The 22,193-nt window shown below is 44.9% G+C and overlaps 1 protein-coding gene across 2 annotated transcripts in view; it reads right to left on the bottom strand.

Annotated features, from left to right (window-relative positions):
* Positions 1 to 818: 818 nt before the first annotated feature.
* Positions 819 to 22,193, bottom strand: part of hhip (hedgehog interacting protein) — a 36,426-nt gene continuing 15,051 nt past the window's right edge. For both annotated transcript variants that reach the window (XM_069166962.1, XM_069166963.1), the window contains exons 4-13: positions 21,790 to 21,991; positions 13,579 to 13,730; positions 11,659 to 11,832; positions 11,391 to 11,534; positions 10,989 to 11,107; positions 9,662 to 9,785; positions 8,810 to 8,955; positions 7,474 to 7,555; positions 1,318 to 1,466; positions 819 to 1,034 (exon numbers count right to left, since the gene is read on the bottom strand). In XM_069166962.1, the coding sequence (XP_069023063.1) occupies positions 838 to 1,034; positions 1,318 to 1,466; positions 7,474 to 7,555; positions 8,810 to 8,955; positions 9,662 to 9,785; positions 10,989 to 11,107; positions 11,391 to 11,534; positions 11,659 to 11,832; positions 13,579 to 13,730; positions 21,790 to 21,991 (1,489 nt within the window). In that variant the 3' untranslated portion in view covers positions 819 to 837. The remainder of the gene's footprint in view (positions 1,035 to 1,317; positions 1,467 to 7,473; positions 7,556 to 8,809; positions 8,956 to 9,661; positions 9,786 to 10,988; positions 11,108 to 11,390; positions 11,535 to 11,658; positions 11,833 to 13,578; positions 13,731 to 21,789; positions 21,992 to 22,193) is intronic.

The raw sequence follows: 22,193 nt of genomic DNA, 5'->3' as shown, positions 1-22,193 counted from the left end.
TGAGACGACGCGGTCCGTCTCTGTACCGGTGCCTTTAGAGTAGTGCGGCACGGGGCGCCGTGGGCTCTGTGCGGACCCCGCCGCTCGTGTTCCTTCAAAGTCTGTGTGTGTGTGTGTGTGGAGACGTTTATTTTATTTTTTTGAATGGACCGTGAGCACACGTTGGACCTTGATTGACGCCACTCCTTACAATTTTTTTTTTTTGGAATCCTTAATGAACTCCTGAACAATCAACTGCCTCCACTGAAATGTCTCAAATGCCATTTTGTTTTTTTGGGGTGTGTGTGTGTGTGTGTGTGTGTGTGTGTGTCTTAAGTAAGGCAACTGATAGCCCCTGAAAAGATCCGTAGTCTTGGGTTAAAACGGCTTGTTCCCGTGGAGTCCCCTGTTCCTGTTCCTGTTCCTGCGGAGCCGGCGGCGTGCGGGGCGTTCTCGGAACGAGAGAGCAAACGTCTCCGTGGAACTTCCGTATCTTGGCCATGTTTTTCAATCACTCGCTGCTGTCTGCAGGTGTCTTTTGATATGTGAACACGGCTTGGATGCCAGGCCTGGTGCTCGGGAGCAAGTAGCTTATAGGTGAAAAGAGAAGAGTTCGGTATGGTGATGTGGATCAAAAGCAGTCTGATGGAGATCCTGTGTGTGTGTGTGTGTGTGTGTGTGTGTGTGTGTGTGTGTGTGTGTGTGTGTGTGTGTGAGAGGGAGATTACGAGGCCATATTAAGGACACCTTGTTTAGAGTCTGCTGGTGGCGATAGGTAGATTTGTGTCAACTTGAGGATGACGGCGGGGAGCAGACCCCCCCCCCCCCCCCCACCCCCACCCCACCTTCTGCGCGCCCCTATACGATGTAGCTGGTCAGGTCCAGGAGGTACGAGGTCATGTCGATGATGTGGTCCAGGATGCCGTCTTTCTCCTGGTCGTTGGGCATCCCCCGCTCGCTCTTCTCGCACTGGGCGCCGGAGTAGCCGCTCTTGCACAGGCACTTGTCGGGCTCCACGCACACCCCTCCGTTGCGGCAGGCTGGTTCGCATTTGGCTGCGGTCGCGAGGGGGTGGGGGAGGGGGACGAGACAAAAAAAAAACAACAACACGATGCACGACGTAAGAAACGATGTAAGAAATGCAAGCCGGCGCTCCCCGTCACTCGGAACTGAAGTCACAAAACGTCAAACGGCTCTTTTAAAGGATTTATAAAGAAAACGGCGGCGGGCTTATCGCGCGTTACTGAACCTCCAAAACGCGACATCTGGAGCGAAACGACACGCGGGGCTGTCGGCCCGGACGATGCCGCCTCACGGAGGCAGCGGACGAGCACTCACCCGCTCGGCAGAAGGGTCCCTCCCAGCCGGGGCTGCAGCAGCACTTGCCGGTGGGAGTGCAGTGTCCGTTCTTACAGTGCCTGGAGCAAGCCGTCATCAGCAGCTCCGGTGGCTCCACCTGACGCTGGCACTCCTTCGGGGCGTGGGGCCTGCGGCGGTCGTTTCAAAAACAAAAGAGGGAAAGTGTTGCTTTTAGGATGCCGTTTGATTCACGCGATGTTAAACGCTGGCCGCGCTTGTAAACGCTGGCGACCTAATATCGGGAACAAACAGACACGCGGAACGCGACGCGGCGGTCGGTCCTCTAAATATTTGACGCGTCACGCGAGACACCGGTCATTTCCAGGTCCGGCGCCTGCAGCCGCGCGCGTGGCGTGTCGTCGCCGCAGTTGTGACCGGGCGCAAAATATGGACTAATTATTGTAAGTTAGGTTAAACGTTCAGCTCGCGTTAAATAATAATGACCGTGCTGGGAATAATTGCCGACGCGAACGGGGGTCGTGCTGATTTATCTCGGATTGCTTTTCTCGTCCGTCGGCTTTCGTCGATGCGACGTAACCGCGGCGGCGCTTTCGAAGCGGGTGCGCGTGAAGACGCGGACTTCGAACCTTCGCTCGGGACGTGTTTGCGTCCGTCCCTACGTGGGCCGTGTGCATTTTCTTTTTCCCGGTGAGTCGTTAATGTAGCTGTGGATTTTTTTATTTTTTTTTACTACCTACCGGGAGAACGAAACAACACATCGGGTTAACACGGGGGATCCCGCAGATATAAACATGATCTGGAAAAACAAAATTGCACGCGGACACAAACATCTCCACACCATATGCGTCAAAGTTTGAACGCCAAAGAGACATGTTGTGATCATTCCATATTAAGACAAACATCCACACACGCACATCAGCGAATGGGCAATTATTTCATATCACGCTCCTCCACAAGTCTGGAAATAATACAGCAAGGGTGTAATCAAGTTCAAATGTGAAGCGTCTGTGAGTGCCTGTTGACCACTGGCCCGCACACACACGCACGCACACGCACACGCACACGCACGCACACGCACACGCACACACACGCACACGCACACACACACACACACACACAGGCAGGGTAACAGGACTCCGGTGGACCGGCGCTGGTATGAGAGCTGAGAGGCATAAGCAGTGAGGTCAGTGTGTGTGAGTGGACGTGATGTCCATGGGAGAACAGGCCTCATCAATCAGCTGGAGAGCAAATGGTCGCACAGCAGCAGAAGCCAAAACCCGATGGGAGTTTACAACCGGCGTGTCGTGCGTTAAAGCCGAGACCAACAGTGTTTCCAATTTACATGTTGTATTACACCCGTCCGAGTGGTTGGTTTGACGGTGAATTCCCTCTCAGGTGATCACCTGTTCTGACCCGCAGTCCTTCGGTTGATATTGTATTTGTTTTTCTAACTGTGCAGGTTTGACTGTGTGGAAAGGCTCTTTTCAGCTTTCAATAAAAATCTGTCAGTTGGCGGATAAATAACTGTGACTATGTTTTTTTGTGTGATACTAATTTGTATTTATTTGACTGCGAGTGTTGACTTCCTCGTTTGAAAAATGGGCTGTGAATGTTGTGACAGACGCGCTGACTGATGGTCGTGACAATACTGAGGCTGCGCGAGTTAAAGTTGCTTTAAATTTGGAGGATGGAGGGTGTGTGTGTGTGGGGGGGGGTGGTGGTGGTGGAGGGGAGTGTGTGTGTGTGTGTGTGTGTGTGTGGAGGGGGTGGGGGTGGGGGTGATTCCCATGCTCCCATCAGCACCCAACTCCAGACTCCATCTCTGCTGGCTTTTGTTGTTGCAGGCTGCATGTAGTTAAAAAAGAGCAAAGGAGGGAAGAAAGCAGAAAGAGATGGAGAGAGAGAAAGAGTAAGAGTCCCTGGAGAATTGGGGGGGGGGGGGGGGGGGGGGGGGGAGGGGGTCTGTAGCTAACACTGTTAATAGCAGGCAGGGGTCAGCAGCGCTACTAAACAGTCTGTACTACTGCCAGGGTGGCTGTGAAAACAGCACCTGCTGGTAGCGCCACTTGACAAAGGCAGCTGGGTCAACAGCCACTGTGGGAATTTATCAACTTCGGGAGGGGTGGTGTGTGTGTGTGTGTGTGTGTGTGTGTGTGTGTGTGTGTGTGTGTGTGTGTGTGCGTGTGTGTGTGCGTGTGTGTGCGTGTGTGTGTGTGTGTGTGAGAGCGAGGGAGCGGGAGACGGCGACACCGCTCGCACACGAGTTGGGATACGTGGACAGGGAGACGGGACGGCGAGGACGGCTGACGTCCGATGGCGGCGTAAAACAGACCGCGTCCTAATTAAAAATGCAAAAAAAAAAAAGACAGCAGAAAGTGAGCTAAAGCGCACACGTGAGGGGCGGCCGCACGGGGGACGGAGGACGAGGAGGACGGACGCGGGCCGAGACGGGTCATTCCGAACTACGAAGCCCTTCCGTCCTCGCACCGGCTAAACACGGAGACATCTCGACACCGACGTCCGTTCGGAGGAGGCCGGACGCTCGGCCTCAAAGTTGTCCCCGATCGTGTTTGATTATTATGTTTGTCAGCCCGTATGCGTTGTTTAGCTTGTTAGCTGGCGGGGCCCGCTTGATTGACACGAGGTATATGTGAGAAAAGGGCCGTGGAGTGGTGTACATTGTGCAGCCCGACAATGGCTTAATCAAACGGCCCAGTGTGGTCTCTTTTGCTGTTTTGTCATCCGACTCCATTGTTTGGGGGGCTCCTTTTGTAGCTTCATTCCTTGTTTTAATTGTGCGAGAAATTTACTGTGTATTGTAGGAGCCGGGGCCATTCAGTGGGACTGGCAAGCAGCTTTGTCAAGGGGAGGACCACAGCAAGAGATGTAGGAAGATTTAGGAGGGATAGGGGAAAAAAAAAAAAAAGAAAGAAAAGGCTTTTTTTTTTTTTTTTTTTTTTTTTTTCTCCTGCGGCATGCTGGGACCTTGCGTACCACTCACTCACACGGGCTCACAGATGTGCACGTGCGCGTGTACCCACCACCACCACCACCACCCACACGGTTTACATCCACACACACGAGACACGGAGAAGCACACGTACAGATAAATACATCCACAAACGAGCGGCCGCGGGTCTCCTTCCTCGGCGCATCCGGTGATTTGTGACTTCCACGGCGAATGCAGTTCATAAAGGAGGTCCCGGGACCCTATTTTGATGTTCGCTGTCTTTTTAAGGTCTCTGCTCGCTGTAATTCAATCAGTCCGGGCCGCAGCTGACAAAACCTAAACGTGTGAAAAGTCCCTTCATAATGCTGCTTTTCCTTTCTCCTCTGCGTCGGGGGTGGGGGGTGGAGGGTGGTGGTGGTGGTGGTGGTGGGGCAGCAACAAACAGGCAAATTGCATTTTACACCAGAGAGCAGCAGCAGGTCTGGCTCTATATGTTAATTAAGCCATTGCCAGGGACCAACCGCGGGGCTGGAGGGCAACACGGCCCTTTTAAATTATGATATGGTAAACATGTAACCTCACTGTATGATTCCCAAGACATACGAGCGTTGTACACGCACCGACGCGCTAAAATGAATCCCTGTGTTGTGCTACGTCATGATGTGCGTTAGTATGTTTCTTTTATAAAAAAAACCCAAAAAAAAACAAACGGCTCTGTTCCTGGCATAAATAAAATGCGCTCACTGTATAAATAATTATGTCATTAAATGCAAACTCCGTGGGACTGGAAAGTGAAGCGAGTAAGCCACAATTAAACTGCACTTTCACTCCGTTTGAGGGCTATTGCTTTGCTCAGTTATTGCACGTTTAAGGAAGGGAAAAAAAAAAAAGGAGGTAATAATGCGAAATCTCAAACAGACACATCTCAGCGTTGATGATATCTGTATGCGTCTCGTGTTTCTCCTCTACTTGTCTTAATGCCTTTGTTATATCTCGTGTAAAACTATGCATGTCGACTTTGGTCAAAGGCGGAAAATAACAATATGGCGAAGGGAGTTTAAAGGCCGCTTACTAATGATCAGAGCTTTCAACTGCATCTCACAGTCACCACGTAGAGACTATATCGTAGGGAATATTTCGATCGCTCTGCCGTACCCCCAAACAAGCCCCTTCTTGCGTTCTTTTTTTTTTTTTTTTTCCTTCCTCTACACCCTCACTCGCACACCACACACATTGAGCGCGTTTCAAAATGCATGGTGGCCTATTTATTATTGGAGGGGTACTCCAACTGACAAACAAATACCTAGAAATGAAGTCATCTGGCCAGGACATGTTTACACAAACACTGCTGAAGGATTTTATGGCTGATGTTTCCTTGTAAGCCTTTACCGCTCTCCCTAACAGTTCCTCTCTTCCCCCCCCCCTCTATGTTCCCAAACACACAGTTTGATCAAAACACAGCGCTAGATGCTGCGCTGCACCACAAAAACCGCCATACTCTAAAACAAACCTCTGTCTGAAAGGGCTGCAGGGTCCAGATGTCCCTGCAGTTTGGAGGAGAAAAGAAGGGAGGACCACCAGACTTGATAACGTGCTGAGGTCAGACATGTTAGCTACCCCATTTGCTCCCCCCCCCCCCCCCCCCCCCCCCCCCCGTCACCCCTCTCCGTCCTCCCCCCGTAACAAGATACTAATAGCGAAGCCAGAGTGTATTAGCAGTCAGGACTCCCAACACCACAGGGTCCACACAGACTAAACAAGTCCAGTTGATGGTGGAAAGAATTGTTCTCTGGGAGAAATGCGTCCAGCAGCCATGCCAGAAAACATAAATACGGAGCGAGCCACCAGGGCCCCTTTGAAACATCTGTGGTGTAATTAATTGCGCTAATGCCTGGGTGGCACTGTCGTCACCCAGGAATAATCAGCTGCGGATATGTTTCTATTGTGATTCTGAGGCATGCAAATTCTCTTTCTGAGTCTGCCTCTGTCATTTGATCTGCCTCCCTCAATCAAATCCGACCCAACTTTTGTATAATCAGTACATTTAAAGTGGACATGACGCCACGCCTCCCCCTCCCATCCCCTCCCCCTCCTCCACACACACACACACACACACACACACACACACACACACACACACACACACACACACACACACACACACACACACACACACACACACACACACACACACACACACCAGCCTCACCCTACAAGATCTCACTCTCTCATCCTCTAGCAAAAGTGCCGATGTGAGACAGATAGTCAAAACCACAGATAGTTTTGGACTTTGGAATTAGAAAGTCCGCTTATGTTAAGATGTCGGACCGCTTCATACACATCCCGCCGTGTCTGCATGTTTTCTCATCCAAAGTGACAAATGCACTTCGCTTTCCACTTACAGATCCATCATGATGAGAATGAGTTCTAATCCTGTGATGCATTTGGTAAGGATTACGACAGGCATTTTAAATATGAAGTTGCACTAAAGTGCAGGTTCCCTCCACATTCAACTAATTAAGCATTAGACTGCACAGAAAAAAGACTCGATTTCACAACTCGAAGTAAAGTAGATGTGTGTGTGCTGGAACGTCGCTGAACTTCATCCACATAATGACGAATAAGCTGTGCACTAAATTATATGTATTAACTCGTGCGTGTGCTTCTACATGTGAGTCTCTGTTGACAACAGGTGCCTTGCTGCTTTCCGTACAGTCACCAGAATAAACCCTGCTGCCAAAAGTTGTACAAATAACCAGACGGCAATAAGGTGAACACGGCCAGATAATCAGTATTGCTATTAGCAATTCTTTACACTAACATTGTGAAATGCTTTGCTTGTTCTCTGGTTACCGCGCGGCGTTTGTTTTGGCCGAGCTAGGTGGTCACGTGACGACTTACTGAAGGGCAGAAACGTCATGGTCGCAGTGATGTGTGCAAGGAGTGAAGACTTGAGAAGGAAAATTAGCTAGAAAAAAAAAACGTCACTGCTGTTTAGTGTGATTTACCGTGGATCTGTGGTGTGATGACAGTCATTTGCAGGCCAGAGTGCCAGTTCTTGTATGATATATGTAGGATCATCAGAGTCTCACCGCAATACATAGACAGCATAAAAAATAGGGGTGGGTGGACTACTTTGTCGAGCTGTACTGGGAAGCACTGAGGGATCACTTACTTACTCGACTACAGACCACCACAATCTACAAAGTACTTCTTGGTCGTACCTTTTGGGGTCTACCAGCTTGTAGAGTTTCCCGCTGTGTGACTGTGCCATGCTTTTACTGCTTGCCAGTATGTAGACTTCACCTGCAAAACAGGAACAGTCGCATGGAAATTGGCCATCAGCATTATTTGCAAAAAAAAACACTTAATGTGAACCATATTTGTATGTCCCAATAATTAAACTTTTTCTGCCATCCATGCAATCCATTGAATCCCAAAACAAGACAAAACAAGACAAGCAGACACAAGAGGATGAAAGGAGGGGACAGAATGAGTGTAGCGAAGGCTTCTGCAATGTCGCACTTGCCAAAGGACTTTAAGAAAGAGTTTAATGGGACAATTGGATACTTATGACTGGGAACCAGGCGGATAATTTAATGAGGAACAAGCCTGCAAGAAAATTCCATAAGGGGACAAATTGTAAACATGTGTCTGCGGGGCCCCTTCTTTGGGACATGCGCCCGTCCCCCCTCCACAATTCTTGCACCGCTTGCAAATCATGATCAAATGCAGGAATCTTTAAATACCTCGTCAAATAATAACTCCAAGACCGACCTGGCAATAACTGGGATCAAACATTTCTGATGGCTGTGTGAGTGATTCACATCATGTGTTCGTTTTAATCAGAAACACCACAGTTGACAGTTCATAATTCTGCAAGTGTCTGGTGGGGGTCCAGCTGGTAAAAATGTCTTGTATCCTATTAGTCCATTCACCTCAGCTCACCCTACGTATCCTATTTTAATGTCGCAGCCCCCCAGATAAACAGTAACACATCTCACTAGCAATGCAAAACATCGCCATGTAGGTGGCCCAATACAATAAGGGGGTCTTTGGAGGATTATTGCTATCCTATGGAAGTGACAATTAACCCAGAAGGAAGTACGCACTATTTAATAAGCTCTTGAGAATGTGTGAAAGAGGTAGAGTGAGAGGGGTGTTGGTTTCAGTGGAGCTTTGAGTGGCACTTCCTGTTGGCGAGGTGTGTAATTGTCCCAGATCGTCAGAGGCGTGTTTACGCTCCACTCTCTGTTACAGTAAAACATTACAAATACCTTGATAAACTCCAGACTGGAAAATTCCATACCATAATGTAAATATATGTACCAACGACAAATATACAACAAAATGAGTTTTTCCACAGTTTAGGAATCTGTCATTAGAAGTAAACACGCTTTCAAGGGATCATGTTGTAAAACCCCAGAATAGTTTCAGTAAATATGCTAACTCTTAGCTGTCACTCATGTGGATATGAGGAGATGTGACAAAGCAAAGGAGGAGAGAACATCTTGAGAAAAGATAAAACTGTGTAGGTTTGTTATGAATTGTTCTACTAACCCAGTTCATCCTCTCCGAAACCCAAGATGTGTCCAACAAGCATAGAGCCACAGGAGCCAGCTGAGCCCAGGCACAGAGCTTTTTCCTGCCACTGTTCTTCACTTGCTGATGTTGAAAATGTGGACTTCTGCAGGATCCGCAGGTTACTGAAGCAAACCAAAAACACAGAGTATGTCAGTGTCGACCTCTGGATGATACTGTATGGAATAATCCGCGCAAGGCATTCACATTTCTTACATTCATAAAGAGCCGTACGAGCGAGAAATACCGTATGAGCTTGAGCCGTACTGGCCGAGTTACAGTTGGAAACATGGACAACTTTTCCTTCTCAGAACATGGTTCATTGTACCATCTTCCTTTTCCACCCTAAGTCCCACATGGTGTTATTTAAGACCCCAGCTTTTAGTTTCAAAACAAACATCATGCCGGAGCCTTCACTTAGCGACAACAGTAAGCCCCCAAATTGTAACGAGGCACAGAATTAACTGACCACACATTGTTTTAAACGCCGTGCCAACTGAACAGAACGGGGCAGGATGTCTAATCTCCATTTACACTCAATGGGCCATGCTGTAGTGGTGACAGTAACATAAAACTTGTTTTCCCCCACGTGGATGGAACGTGTGTTTACTTTGGCACGTGCCGGTGCAAGGGACAGATTTTGCAGTATGAGAAGAGAAGGGAGAGTTATGCTGAGACCAACTGTACATAATGCCAAGAGGATGTAGCTGCTACGATGTCTTAAAAAAAACAGCTTACCGATATTATGTATGCAGAGACTCAATTAAGATTTCTCAACATATAGCAACTTCATTTTCCTGTTAGAGTCCCTAATCAGTTGTTCGTACTTACCCATTTTTATCTCCAAACACATAACTTCCATAAAGTCTTCTAGACTGGCAGCCCCTGTAGATGAAGCCCCCCACAGGTGGTGCTCCTCCACTGGACTGCAGGTCATAGACAGAGGGCTCACTTTCTACAGAGGGACAAGGAGGTCTTATTTAGGCTCTGCTAATAGACCCACTGCCTGTCATCCATCTGGAACACTATAACATATTGTCTGCATGCTTGACCAGTGAAAAGTAATTTAACTCATTTATTTAGGTGCATACTACAGTTGTTTTTTTTTTAATCAAAAACATAAACTATGTTTGCTTAATTTTGTCAATGATTCTTAAGGCATAATCTGTGTCTCATGTACAAGACAACAGATGAAAGAGTGAATCTCGATTTAAATGGCACAACAATATCGTCTTCCTTGGCAGCCAGCTTTGTTTTTAATGTCTTTATCAAAACCGGGGTAGAATGGATTTATCTTTTTTTCAAAAGTGTGATTTTGAGGCGATGTGGCATGTTTTCTGGATTACAGTTGTCTTGGCAAGAGGAAATATGAATGGAGGTTTGCTGCCCTTAAAATTTTATGATCCAAGATGTGCGGTGCTCGTTTGCCAACTGTAATCACTTTGGAGTTTGGGTAACTGGCTGAATCGGGCATCAGGCCAGCTCTTTGGCAAGAAGTGACATTTTGAATTGGAAGGAGAGATCGTGGTTGAAGGATTAATTTAGGTGGCTGAAACATCAGTGAGTTGTGGCAAAGATAACCTGCTTGACATAATTCGGTACAAATAGCAGTAATATGCTTTTTATGATGGGAAGTAGGCTGAGCTTTGTAAAGGCACTGCTGTTATTGATTAGTTTCTCATTGTGAGAACTACACCTCTCTTAGCTGTGTTCTCAACAGCACTAAGCCAAGATTTAGAAAGTTGTTGTTGACAGTTTTAAATCTTTCTTGTGGACACAATCTCATATTCCCTTTCTACACTCCACAACGGGGGTGTCTTCATGGATCAAATCATTTTGACATCTAACTTCCTTCTCTCAACCTGGTGTGTTTCTGAATTTGTTCCCACAACATTGTGTTTTTACAAAATGAAAGACATTCATAAAAACAGATATCATTTTCAGAGGAATAAATGTGAAAGGCTCTCCAAGAGGCTAATGTATTTTCATTTATTTTTTAAGATATAAAAGCCATCAACCAAAACTAGGGCAAAGGTTGCACTCGGTTACTGCTATTGTGAGCTATATTATCATTGCAAAATAGTGAACTCATTCCAAACATGTAAAAAGTAAATATTATGAAAGTTTTTTGGAAAATCTCATGGAAATCATTACTCACCATAATCCTTCCCCTTAGTAATTTCCAATATTCTTCCTGCTGATGTGTTTTTGCCACTGACATCAGTACAGAGGATTAGGAGACTCCCATTGTCTGTCTGAAGTCGATCCACTGCACACCTGCAGGATACAGAACAATATAATAGAAGTAATTAGTTGAGACATCAACCAATTACAAGTTGGCAATACAACATTTATGAAACTCTTTTTCGAAAACAGCTGTAATAAAACTGCATACAGTTTAACATTAGGTGTGACAATAATGAACATGTTGTGACACAAAAGAGGGAAAACGTTTTAATCAGTTAGAGTAGCCACTTTTTGCAGAGTGAAACTCTTTGTCAAGGAAATAAATACTCTGCCAAGTTACACTGTGAAGTGTCCCATCAAGTGTTTCACTTACCTGCCTGGGTCATGTAATCCATGGGCAAAGATTTCAGGAGGCTGGTTTGTGCTGTTGAAGTAAGGATTGTCCCGTGGTATAGAATAGGGAGACGTACAACAGTCTGTGTCCACATCTACCCTTAGGATGGACCCTGTGAAATCACTGCATTGAAAAACACAAACAAAACACACCTTCACGATGGTAGGAGCTACAACAGGACTTGATTTTTGGGCACACAACAGTATACAAACGTCTATGTAATGATGTTTTTGACCTTTGATCTCACCTGAGTCCATCCATTTCCTCCATATCATCCAGAGTGATCATGCCATCCCCCAGAATGATGTGGAACAGACCATCGGGGCTGAACAGGAGTTGACCTCCAAGGTGCTTCCTGTGCAGCTCTGCCACTTCCACTAGCACACGGACCGTCCTGGTGTCAACCTGGTTTGGGTTTTTTCTGAGGAAAACATGAACGACCATTCTCATTAGATTTCTGTCATTGTGCAAACATTTTGGTCTCCGCACAGCAGAGTATTTAAAACCCCTTTTCCACTGTGGGTGTCGACTCTACTCACTTTTCCTTCTGCCTAAACTTGTTGTTAGTACCAGGTTCTACTTTTGATATCATCTCCTTCAAGGTTCCAAACGAGCTGAGCCGCAGATCACTGATTGGTCAGAGAGAATCATCGTGCACGAACCCGCGATTGTTAACTGGCCAAACTGCTACAGCGGCTGCAATTTTTTTCAAATTCCAGAAAAGTACCTTGCACCAAACAGAGTGGAATCAAGTAGAGAAGGTCTAGTGCCGACAGTGGAAAAGGTACTTAATGTTAATAAGTCATATCCACAACATTTCTATACCTACACGCTTTCATACAGGCTCATATGAATATTCAGAAATGTACACTCAAGTATTGTCTTTCCTGAGTGGCTTTTGGACAGTTAGCCCAAAACTGTATCTTGATTCCCTGAAAAGCCTCAAAAGAAATGCAGTATGATGTCTTGAAATATGAAATGTAAGACATGATTTTTTTTTTTAAGTGGGTGCACCCTCAGATTGTCTCTAATTACTTATATAAAACAAAAATTGTTAGTGGGTTAAATTATAGCAGGTAATGGATAAGAAATACTGACATGACACGCCAAACACAATTAAACATGAAATGACTTTAAATACTTTGTTGTCTGCAGACATTTAGTCTAAATCTAATGTATTGTCTCCTTAAGGCAAAGACAGTGTGTGGAGACATAACAGCCTTCAACATGTTGCGCAGTTTCTATTGCAGTGAGAATTTAATTTCACAGCATCAGCAACAAATATGTCATGATGTGTTATTTTGGGTTACCCAGCAATTTAAAAAAGCACCTTGCTAAAGATTAAAAAAAAAATCTCTTAAACCACCATCAAATACTTAGACTGTCTATTGGACCCTCAAATTAAGGACTATACGCTGCAGTTACCAAGACTGCATGCCAAGACTGTAATTAAGATTAGATCATTAAGTCAAACATACAACTGTGATTATGCAAATTAAAATGAAACACTTAAACACGTTCGTGAGAAAAGATTGTTTCCTTAATCACGGGTCATTGTGAAGGGAGCGTGAGGTATCGACACAGGAAAATGCAAAGCAAAGCGATCATCATAGGAGTGTTGCACATATTTGCTTGGAGGTTTGACCTACATTCTAAATCCCCATAAGGCAAAAATTCTTTTTTTTTTTTTCTTCATTGCATCTCTAGACAATTACTCTGTATGCCCTTGGAGGTTTTGTTACCATGGTATCTGGTAGAAATCAAGGTTAGAGGATTTGAATCGTCATTAATATGACCTAAAGATTCAGGGCTCTGTAATCACAATGTGCCAGTGTGGTCCCTTTTTACACTATTTAGATTTTCAGCAATAAATAAATCACTGAAAATATGTATTGAAAAGCAGACTGTTAGAATCTTTACCTTTACTTTCATACATCATTGTAAATTACAATGGACTGAAAGTGAAAATTGCCATGTATTTATGTACTAAAGATGCTTTTAAATAAAATAAGTAGGATTTGCATGAAGAAATGTCCAGCCCATATTGATCCATAACAGTTTAAGTGTGACTGACTGTGAGGCAGCTCAGGTTTTGTTGTCTTTTCAGGCAGTGGTGAAAACCCCCCCCTATATTTTAGGTAGATTTGGCACACACTTCTCCCATTACCTCGAAACGGTGTATTCAACCACACGGAGAATGTGGTCGTGCGGTCCGATGGCCCAGCGCTCCTGGTTGGTGGTGTAGGAGACGTAGAGCTTGCCATTCTTCTTGTAATTGGGGTGGAATGCCAGGCTTAGCAGGCCCCTTTCATCTCCACCCTGCAGTCAGATGAGAAACACAAAAGATCCAGGAGTTAATTATGTCCCTCCTTGGCTTCTGCTCGGCTGTGTGGGGTTGCAATCACCCCCCCCTCGGTCATCTTCATCATCATCACCAACATGCAACCGCTACACCGCTCACCCTCTACCTCCTTTAATTCTTCAATTTCTCAGATCCCTTTTTTTTATTTGTCCGTCACATTCCCTTTTCAAACCCCTGCTATTCTCTCATTCGGTCTTTTCCTACTCTCCGCTGTTTCACTTCACACCTCCACCAACCTTCTTGACCATACCATTACCAACCATTATAATGCATTTGACTCTGGGTATAGCTGCACCTTCTCTACAACCCCCCCCCCCCCCGCCCCCCCCAACCCCCCCACCCCTTTGCAGTCTTCTCTGCAGCCTGGTTATGTGCGCTTGTCCTCAGGGTCGGGGGCCCCTGTGATGCCCAGACCCTCCCGGTGGCCTCCATTGTGCAGTGATTTGTGTGTGTAATCTTTGGGGGATATCCGTGAATGCTACGCTGAGTGGCTGAAAGAATTTATTAGCTCACTCACAGTTCATAGAGAGCACAAAAGTGCAGAGTGCTTCAGTCCATGCTTTTTGCTCCCCGTCCCCTCGCTCTTTCCTGATTTACACAAAATCCATGCAAAATTTGAGGCTTGGGTGGGAGGAGGGAGGGAGGAAAGAGTAGAGTAAAAGAAGAAGAAGAAAAAAAAAAAAAAAACCTAAACAAGGAAGGAGCTGCCAACTCCCACTGTCTTGGCAACATGTTTAGAAAACATCTAAATTGCTTGTGTAATATGTAAACCTTTGTCTCACCCCGGAGGCAGCTACATCAGTTGTCACTACCTTGGTGGTCCTCCCATCATAGTTAGCTGTAATAATCAGCTATAGCATTTCATTCCCCGGGCAAGGCAAGCCAGGTCGGCCCCTTTTTTACGCTGTATTCTCCCTCACTATTTCTTCTTGACAAAAGAATGAACTGAATTCAAAGCTTAGGTGTGAAGAATGTTTATAAAGTGGTCAGTGTGACTGTATCCCTTTAAAACAGCTTGACTCTTTTGCTGACGCTACGAATCTTAAAAAAAAGAAAGAAGGATTTAGCAGATTTAGGGCCTGATTTGCTAAATGTTTGCGTGTGTAAAATCCCGCGCAAACTCCACACAACACGCAAAAAAATATCCAAGCAGATCTACTGACGACGTGCAGTGAGGATTGCGTCTTTCAAATGTGCAATTTAACACACGTTGTCCATTTTGCGTGTTTGCCTGCATGCACATGTAATATTGGGCGTTTCTGCTTGAAGGTGCAAAATACTGAGGAAACGTGCAAATAGAACAATTTAGCACCCGCAACGATATTTACTAAACCTGAAAGTAGAAACAGGAGAAGTGATTGCGTGTTTATTTTAGTACGACTGAAAGGAACGTATTAATCAGGTGCGCAAATCTGGAGAGACGACTGCTCTTATTGTGGTGAGAAGGAGACGCAGAGAAACTAAAGAATACGTAGAGAACGAGGTTTTACACCTGTGGAAACATTTCTGAGATGACACAGGAAAAGATTATTCAGACATATCGTCTGTCCAGCGATGACATTTCTGAGTTATTGAATGAACTGAATGATGATTGACAGCCAACAACAAGGAGGAGCCCCGAAATACCAGCAATGTCAAAACTATTTACGACTCAGCGTTTTCCTGCCTCTGAGTCATGTCAGCGTATCGCTGCTTGGATGTCCCACCAGTCCCGTTATTCAGGTGTGCTGTCACAGGTCCTTAATGTGTCCCGCAGAATTCACAGGTAGCTTCATGAGGTTCACGAGCACTCGAGAGGCACTGAATGAAACTAATTCACCCGCTCATCACAGAAAGATCTGGACCTGCTGATCAGTTTGTTAGAGGATCTCATCCACCGTCCCTCCTCTTGTATTTGCCGACGTTTTATTATTAAGGCTTTTTTTTCGCCTTTTTGTTTTCGCCACAGTATTTACTTTCTTGCTAATAATCTCCTATATAGCGTTTTGTTCTTGTTATATTTATATTTTTTTATTTCAATGGGATCAGATTTCCTTTTCCTTTCGTGGTCGCTGTTTTCCACTGCTGGAATCATTTTAACACACGCAAACCCCTCATTTAAACACAGAGATTTGCACCTGATATCAGTGACGTTTATACTCTTAGTAAATCACCCGCAAAACGGGTGCAAAATAAATGTGCAAACTTTTGGAAGGAACATGCAATTTAGTACTTATATTTGAGAGCTTAGTAAATCAGGCCTTTAGTCTTTAACACACAGGCACTGGAACAGCTGTCGCATCCTTCAGATGTTCCCTCTCAAAATAGTAAAAAAGAAACTCCGAAAAAAATATATCTTGGTAAGCACTACAGTGGCAGGCTCTGCAGAGGTGTAAGGTGTGTCACAGGCCAAGAAACACACATCATAAATTGGTGTACTGGATCTCCTAGTTCTGTTTGGACTGCATTAGGCCCGGCGCAGTCAAACACAGCAGTGACACAGGCCACATGTGAATGCAAAAGAGATGACTCTTTGCAAAAGAATGTACTCCAAGTACCACTGAGCAACAACAGAGACCCACATAATAGGCCACAGGGGGTCTATCAATCTGAGTATAAAGTGAAATATTGACAAATAAATCTCCGCCCCAAAAGGCAGTCCCACTGCAAAAATTTATGAGTACTACTAAATGTCAGATCATTGAAGTCAAATAAAAACAGAGTTATGTGGGAGTGGATGCAGCACTCTGTACAGCTGGATGTTAGTTGGAGCGGTGTGGCTGCCCTTTGCCAAAGAATGTCAAAAAGCTCCATCTCGGGAGGAGAAATTCTCAACCTCACCTTGAAATGCTGGATCCATATGTTGGATCTGGAGATGCAGTGACCCACTTCCCTAAAATAAACTCACCTTAGGGAGCGGGTCAAAGACCACGATTCCGAAGAGGCCGAGATCCGGAGCCAAAAGGGGGACCCCCAGGATACACAGTGGTTAAATGGGCTGAAATATTAGCTCCCTTGCTAATGACTAGCTCCTTCAGCAGCAGGCGAACAGCAGAGCTGGCACCAGAGCCATAAGAAACAAACACTGCATCAGCGAGCCTTTCGCTGCAGAGCCAGTCCAAGGAGATAGCTTGATTAAAAGAAGACAAAGTGCCAACCTGAGGCTCCTGAGCATTGATTATGTTAAAAGCGGCTGCCAGAGCTGCAGTACCAAGATATTCTTGGCATGGCTCAAAAGCTAATATACTGTATAAACAAGCTCATTTAGAGAATGTACAAACTGCAGGGTCCACATATTGTCGGCTGTAGAGTACATTTTCAGGGGTTTTAGGCTCCAGATTTACAGGCTAGACTTAGTTTAGAGAATCTGGTTCTGCCTTGTCTCATAGTATATTTAATCAAGTACTACAATGTCATACAGATGATGATAATGAAAGATTTAGAGATAAGCTGCACGATTCTCTGCTTTATTATAAAAACTAAGTACATTTTAAAACCTCCCGGATTTATGTTGACTTAATTTATTAGCAACAAATGTCAGATGTTAATGGCACGCTGATATAAATTAGCCTGGTATTACCAGATCCAAATTCACTGGTGAAGAGATAGTGTCTGACCACGCTCTATTGAAGGTTGTTTCCAGTGTGTTGCATCCTACTGGGCATAGACCTTGGTCTAATTCAGAAACTATTGGAAGCATGGTTCTTGTTCCAGGTTCAATTCCTCTATATTTGCTAGCGTTGCTACAACTGTATCACTTCATCTTGCTCTACCGCCGCTGCCATTGTCGAACTATATGTCATAACAAATGCTTGACTTCAATGTCATCGCATTTAGGGCCCCCCCCCCCCCGACCCACTGTTTGCTGATTGGTCCGTTGTTCAGACTGGCTGATCAAACCTTATTGCGAACAGGGTTTTCAGACTATAATCACAGCAAAGACTGAAGTTTGGAGCAATCGTCATGCAGAGCCAGGTTTAAATATCGCCTGCTATCTCCAAACCTCTATCAAACTATACAAATGACTCTCCTGTGTCAACTTAAAACAAATTTTTCCCCCTTGAACATCTTTATGACTCCCATCATTCTTCCACGGGCAGGCAGGGGGTTCTGATTGAATCTCTCACGAAGTATTATCTCTTCATTTTTCACAAACACCTGCCTCTGCATTCCTCTTTTCCCTCCAATTCTGTTCTCTGGGGCTCCGGCTTTGGCTCTGTCAAACGTCTGGCGTCAGTCCACAGAAAGCTGGGAACGTGAGGTGCAGGGATGAGGAGTGGTTGCTATCTCACATCTCACGGTACATTACATGGAATGCTGACCCCCGTCTGAATGGAGGAGACGGTGGCACACACACACACACACACACACACACACACACACACACACACACACACACACACACACACACGGCGAAGATCTCCAATACTGCAGGGGCAGCTGTCTCTGGACACTAGTGACACATGTGTTGGCTCATGCATTGTTACCCTGAACCTTTTGATCCTGCCTCACTGGCTTGTGGGCATTCCTCCACCAAAAGACATTCCACATTAGTTGACTAAAGCAAAATCATGTCTACGCCCTTCACTTAAATACTACCTGAAACATGTATGCTCACACCTTCCTCATCCTCAGACAACACACACACCTCCTGTGTAGTGTTCTTGCCTTTTTTTTCTTGTGCAATGAGAACCTCACACTCAAATCTCTACTGACAGCCCTTCACCTGTTGATACTTAAATCCTTGGACCAGCACACAGCAATGCAAGAATCTTCCCTGACCAATAAGATATAATCCATCATCTGAATGGACATTTTTTTCTGCCTGCTATATTTAAATGAGCTCTTCAGCTTCCACGAGAAGGTATCCCACTGTCTAAGTCCAGAGGAACTAGTGAGAGCGAGGCCACCTCTTCTGCTCCTGCAACCCTGAACGTCTGAAGGCAGGAACACAAAGAATAAAGTGCTCTGGCTTCTTTGCTTGAACAGTGAAATATTTTACAAGAAGCCCACTCACCCTGATTAAGTGGGCTATCTGGTGTGAGTAGATTGTCAGCTCTGGTGTGCTGCTCACACATTTCTTCATTTTTAAGCCTACTGTCTGTATCTGTCATGTTACTCTCTGGTGTCTTTTCTGAAGTTATACAGCGGTGTAACGCTGAGGCATCAAAGTCTATGAAAACCACTAGACAGCACAGAACACAGGGACAATTTACATGGATACCAATTAACTTTGTTTTTGGTTGCATCTTAAATAATTGTCTCGAGAGCAACTCCAAACAAGTTCAAGGCTAGTTGTCATGTTTCATTGTGCTGGAATGTTTGTCAGTTGCACCTCCATAAAGCTTTGTGTAAACATTGTATGCTGGAAGCATTGTTCTCCAAGTGAACATATAACGAGTTGTACACAGCCTGAATTATGCCTATGCTTTTGTGGTATTGGCATATGAATGAACTTTATGCTTTTGAGAGCTCATTTCTGTAAGATATGACTCCAAATTTACTATCTATCATAACGGACAAGAAAGTCATATTTAGTTGCATAGTGAACTGAAAGTTTTGCTACTTGAATATGTTGGAGACAGAACTGCGACTTTACAGTCTAATCACCTGCATTTTTATTTAGATTTTAATCTTTTATAAACAAGCAAACTATTTGGCTAGAGTGCTTCCACATTTCTTCTCCTGTTTTTAATATAGAAAATCTGAAGCCTGTAAAAAACAATATGGAAATGTATGAACAATGCAATACAAACAGAACTGAATTTTTTTATGATGATGTATCTCTGAGAAAAGGTTCCAATATTCTTCTTGATTTTGGACTCAAAAATCCAGTTTTGTTTAACAGTCAAAATCTGCTACATTCACCAAATTTGACCACTCATCATGACATGGGTGGTGTAATGTGTGTGTGTGTGTGTGTGTGTTGAGTATAGCGATTGAATTTCAGGAGAACACCCACAGTGCAGGTAGGGGCCCACACCACCACAGCACAGCATTGTTTCTGTGCAGTTTGGCTTAATTGGCACCGAGGGGATCCATGGAAGGAGGGGGATAGAAGAGCGGGAGGAAACACAGAACATTACAATCAAAGCATGTGCGTGGGGCTGATGATAAACCCGTTATCTGCCCTGTCCCCTGAGTCCCTGGGTTCCTCGGTCTGTATAAAGGCAGCTCCATCCTGTTGATGCTGACAGTAAACACCTTAGCCCTCCCCTGGTCCTGTCCACCCCGTGTGGCTGGGAGCCCGTTCTGGCAGCCTACATCACAAAATAGGACTCCTGGGGCCGGCAGGGGATTGAGCCACGTCTAATTGTCATAATGGTCACTTTATCCAACAACCTGATTGGATTGAATTATGACAAAAAAGCCGAGAAGAGCAGGGATGGCGTCCCGCAGGGGGTAGTTGCGTATTCAAATGCTGTGCTCCGTTTGACTCCTTGTAAGCAAAGGACCTTGTCAGTCGAAGAGCAAGAGGCATGGATAAACTTCCTGTCTGGGAGTGTGCCCCCCAAACATTTGGGCTATCCCATCTCCTCATGCGATCGAAATAATTTCTGAACATTTTTCAAATTCTAAATCTGAGACCCAGAAAGGATTATAGATGGCAAATAAATCTCAAGAGGTTACCCTGAAGATTGAAGTGTCTTTGCAACTGAGATACAGAGAATTCAAAGAAGATATTTCAAGTACTTTTTTCAAGAACACATCTAGTTGATGACACAGTGGACATAACCGTTTCCAAAAATCTGTATCAGGCTTAAAAGACATGAATGACAAAAGATCATTTGTGTGCCCCTTTTATTTCTTTTTACTTGCCCTCTGACAGACCGACTGGTGGCAGACAAGATAAATGCTTCGTAGGTGCTAATTCCTATCAGAAATACAAACAGGCCTACACTCCATATGTAGTACTCACCCCTCATGACTACAGTAAGAGGGCAGGAGAGAGCAAAAAGGTACCACAGACATCCAGTGAAAATATCTGTTGATCTGAATTCAGGGTGTAGACAATGTTACGATTTAAATCTGAGGAAGCGTCGTTCATATCATCATGTGGCGTGTTGTGTATGAGGTTATCACTACGGTGGAGCCCTTACAGGAACAATATGGGAGAGATTAGGAAAGCCGTTAAACCATCTTTGTGAGAATTAGCAGAAAATTAGCAGGTTGCATAATGTGTTCCATATGTACAGTTAATTATCAGATAATAGCTTGATGAACGACTGCTTGTTTAGCCTAATTATATAATTGAAGACTAATAATGCGGCACGACTTTCAAAGGATTTATCTTGGCTGGAGATGTTTCTAAAACGTCTACCTAGGTGTGAACATTTGTGTTGTAGACTTGTGTTAAGGCTCTACCACGTTCCGTACTCACTCCAGAAATGTACCAAAAAAGTATTTCATACTCCATCACCCAAGATCCTCTCCTTTTCTCTTTCTTGTTTGCATTTTTATTCAAATTACATCCATATTAATCCTGCAGTGTGGAACTTTTTTTCTCCCCTTTCTTCAAGCGAGAGAAATTACAAAAACCTTGTCGTCACCTGCTTACATCACTGACTACTCCATCGCCACTGTTGCAGCTGTAAAACATTGGATAAATATTTTCGAGCATCACAACCACTGTGAAATGACTCGTTTCATAGTTAGAATGTGATCCATTCGGTCTGATAACATTTAGAAAGTCTGGAAGACGCGCATGGTAGAATAATTTTATCCCCATTCCAGTTAGCATTGGGCTAACACAGAAGTTAGACTGTTCGGCCTTTGGAGGTCACTGGTGTTCACGCTGTGCCCATAGAGCTTGCCCAGTGTGCATTCATCCAACCAGCTCCAGAATGAAACCTCAGACAACAGATGAACAAGGCTACAGAGAGCTGGTGGTGCTAGGCTTAATCAGCATTGTGTGAACTCATTTGCCAAGGCCTCGAACTGAACGTTCATTTCCTATTTAAAAGTCTTAGGCTTGACCATATCGTCTCCACTCTTCCTTCTGCACAGTTAGTATTATGAAAGCTGACTGATTCCTACCTTCAGGCCGTTCTGCACCAGCTTGTGGATGTCCAGGAAGGGCTCCTTGATTAGCTCGAGGTCATGGTTGAGTATCCTGACAATTCCCTCCCTCTCCAGGACAAAGAGCCGCTGGGAACCATCACCACAGTGCACCACAGCCACCGGCTGCCTCAGACCACTCAACACCTCCTGGACACAGTAGCAGTTGTGTTTGTGTTTCCTGGGTAACGAGGAAGATACAAAAGGTCAGAGAATGATGGTGGTGGTGAAAAATCCAGTCACAAGGAAGAAAGGGGTGTGGGAGACTTTTAGGTTGTGTTTCAAAGGAAGCATAAAATAATGAGCAATGAGATATCCGTTTTTAAGCTAAACCTTTTATACAATGATTTTTCACTCTCAGCCATCTGATTAAAAATCAAAGT

This window comes from Embiotoca jacksoni, unplaced genomic scaffold (genome assembly GCF_022577435.1).
Source record: "Embiotoca jacksoni isolate LCO1_2020_lvr unplaced genomic scaffold, fEmbJac1.0.p SCAF_4, whole genome shotgun sequence".
In the NCBI taxonomy this organism is placed as follows: Eukaryota; Metazoa; Chordata; class Actinopteri; family Embiotocidae; genus Embiotoca; species Embiotoca jacksoni.
The sequence above is the reverse complement of the archived record's forward strand: the minus strand, read 5'-3'. Positions and strand labels throughout refer to the sequence as shown.